Consider the following 1,043-nt stretch of genomic DNA (forward strand, 5'->3'; position numbering starts at 1 on the left):
AACCACCACCACCACCATTAACGGTTGGACTGATAATGAAAGACGAAAGAAATGTGTTTGAGTGTCCAAGAAATCGCACCATGGTTCACAGTGCATTTCTATTTCTAGTTCCATCGTATTCTGACGCCAGCTCAAGTTACCCCGCAAGTTGTACGCGAAATACTTTAAATACGTGAAACGAAAAACATGTCGCTGTCGAGACCAATTTACAATTTGCTCGGTTCATATCTGGAGCAGCTCTTTGAGCATCCACTTCGTACAAAAGCCATAACCAGGTAGGGTAACAGTGTTTTCGGGGATCGCCTAGATCGCGGGGGGGGGCCGTTACTTATCTCATTTTACATGGTTTAACATTTCAGCTGTGTCATCGCTTCGTCCGCCAATCTCGTATCTCAAAAGCTAGCCGGTGCAAAGGAGCTCAATACAGACTCGGTGGTGGCGTATGGTCTTTTTGGATTAATATTCACAGGACCGCTGTCGCACTTTTTCTACAGTTGGCTCGATCGTGTCACGAACGATACGCGCTTTAAGAAGGTGCTGATGCTATTAGGAGAGCGAATGCTGTTCGCTCCGGCTCTGACTGCTCTGTCGCTGTACTTCATCTCACGCTTCGAATATAAAAGCCACGATGAAGCATTTGTCAATCTCGTTACGCTGTTCCGTAGTGTTCTGCGGGGCAACTTGAAATTTTTGACGCTGCCCGTATTCATCAACTTCAACTACGTTCCACCGATGGTAAGGTATACGCCGCACGTTAAGAATTCATTGGTTATAACAGAGGTTTCCACTTTCCAATAGCTGCGCGTCCTCTTTGCGAACATCATTGGTTTTTGCTGGATCGTGTTTCTGTCCACCAAGCGCAGGAAAGCAGAACAACGTCGTCAAGCCGCTTTGACAGGGAAAAAAAGTGAACCTTCATCATAAAATCTTCTCCTGGGCTCGACACGGACAAACGATGATTCGAACATCTCGAGACGACGACGACGTATAAAGAATTGCTTTTATGAATTGCCTCGATACGTGTAGCATCGATTCGAGTGCAA

The 1,043-nt window shown here is 46.1% G+C and overlaps 1 protein-coding gene across 1 annotated transcript; it reads left to right on the top strand.

Annotated features, from left to right (window-relative positions):
- Positions 1–96: 96 nt before the first annotated feature.
- LOC128277270 (PXMP2/4 family protein 3-like) lies at positions 97–997 on the top strand. The gene is made up of 3 exons (XM_053015710.1): positions 97–275; positions 360–735; positions 799–997. The coding sequence occupies exons 1-3, from the start codon at positions 187–189 to the stop codon at positions 922–924; spliced, it is 591 nt and encodes a 196-aa protein (XP_052871670.1). The 5' UTR covers positions 97–186; the 3' UTR covers positions 925–997.
- The last annotated feature ends 46 nt before the right edge of the window (positions 998–1,043 follow it).

Source organism: Anopheles cruzii, unplaced genomic scaffold (genome assembly GCF_943734635.1).
Source record: "Anopheles cruzii unplaced genomic scaffold, idAnoCruzAS_RS32_06 scaffold05226_ctg1, whole genome shotgun sequence".
NCBI classification, from domain to species: Eukaryota; Metazoa; Arthropoda; class Insecta; order Diptera; family Culicidae; genus Anopheles; species Anopheles cruzii.

Bases quoted from the DNA above. Each gene is read 5' to 3' on its own strand.
- LOC128277270 (XM_053015710.1), top strand. From the start codon at position 187: ATGTCGCTGTCGAGACCAATTTACAATTTGCTCGGTTCATATCTGGAG. The intron at 276-359 runs GTAGGGTAACAG...TTAACATTTCAG, and splicing joins CGTACAAAAGCCATAACCAG to CTGTGTCATCGCTTCGTCCG. The intron at 736-798 runs GTAAGGTATACG...ACTTTCCAATAG, and splicing joins TCAACTACGTTCCACCGATG to CTGCGCGTCCTCTTTGCGAA.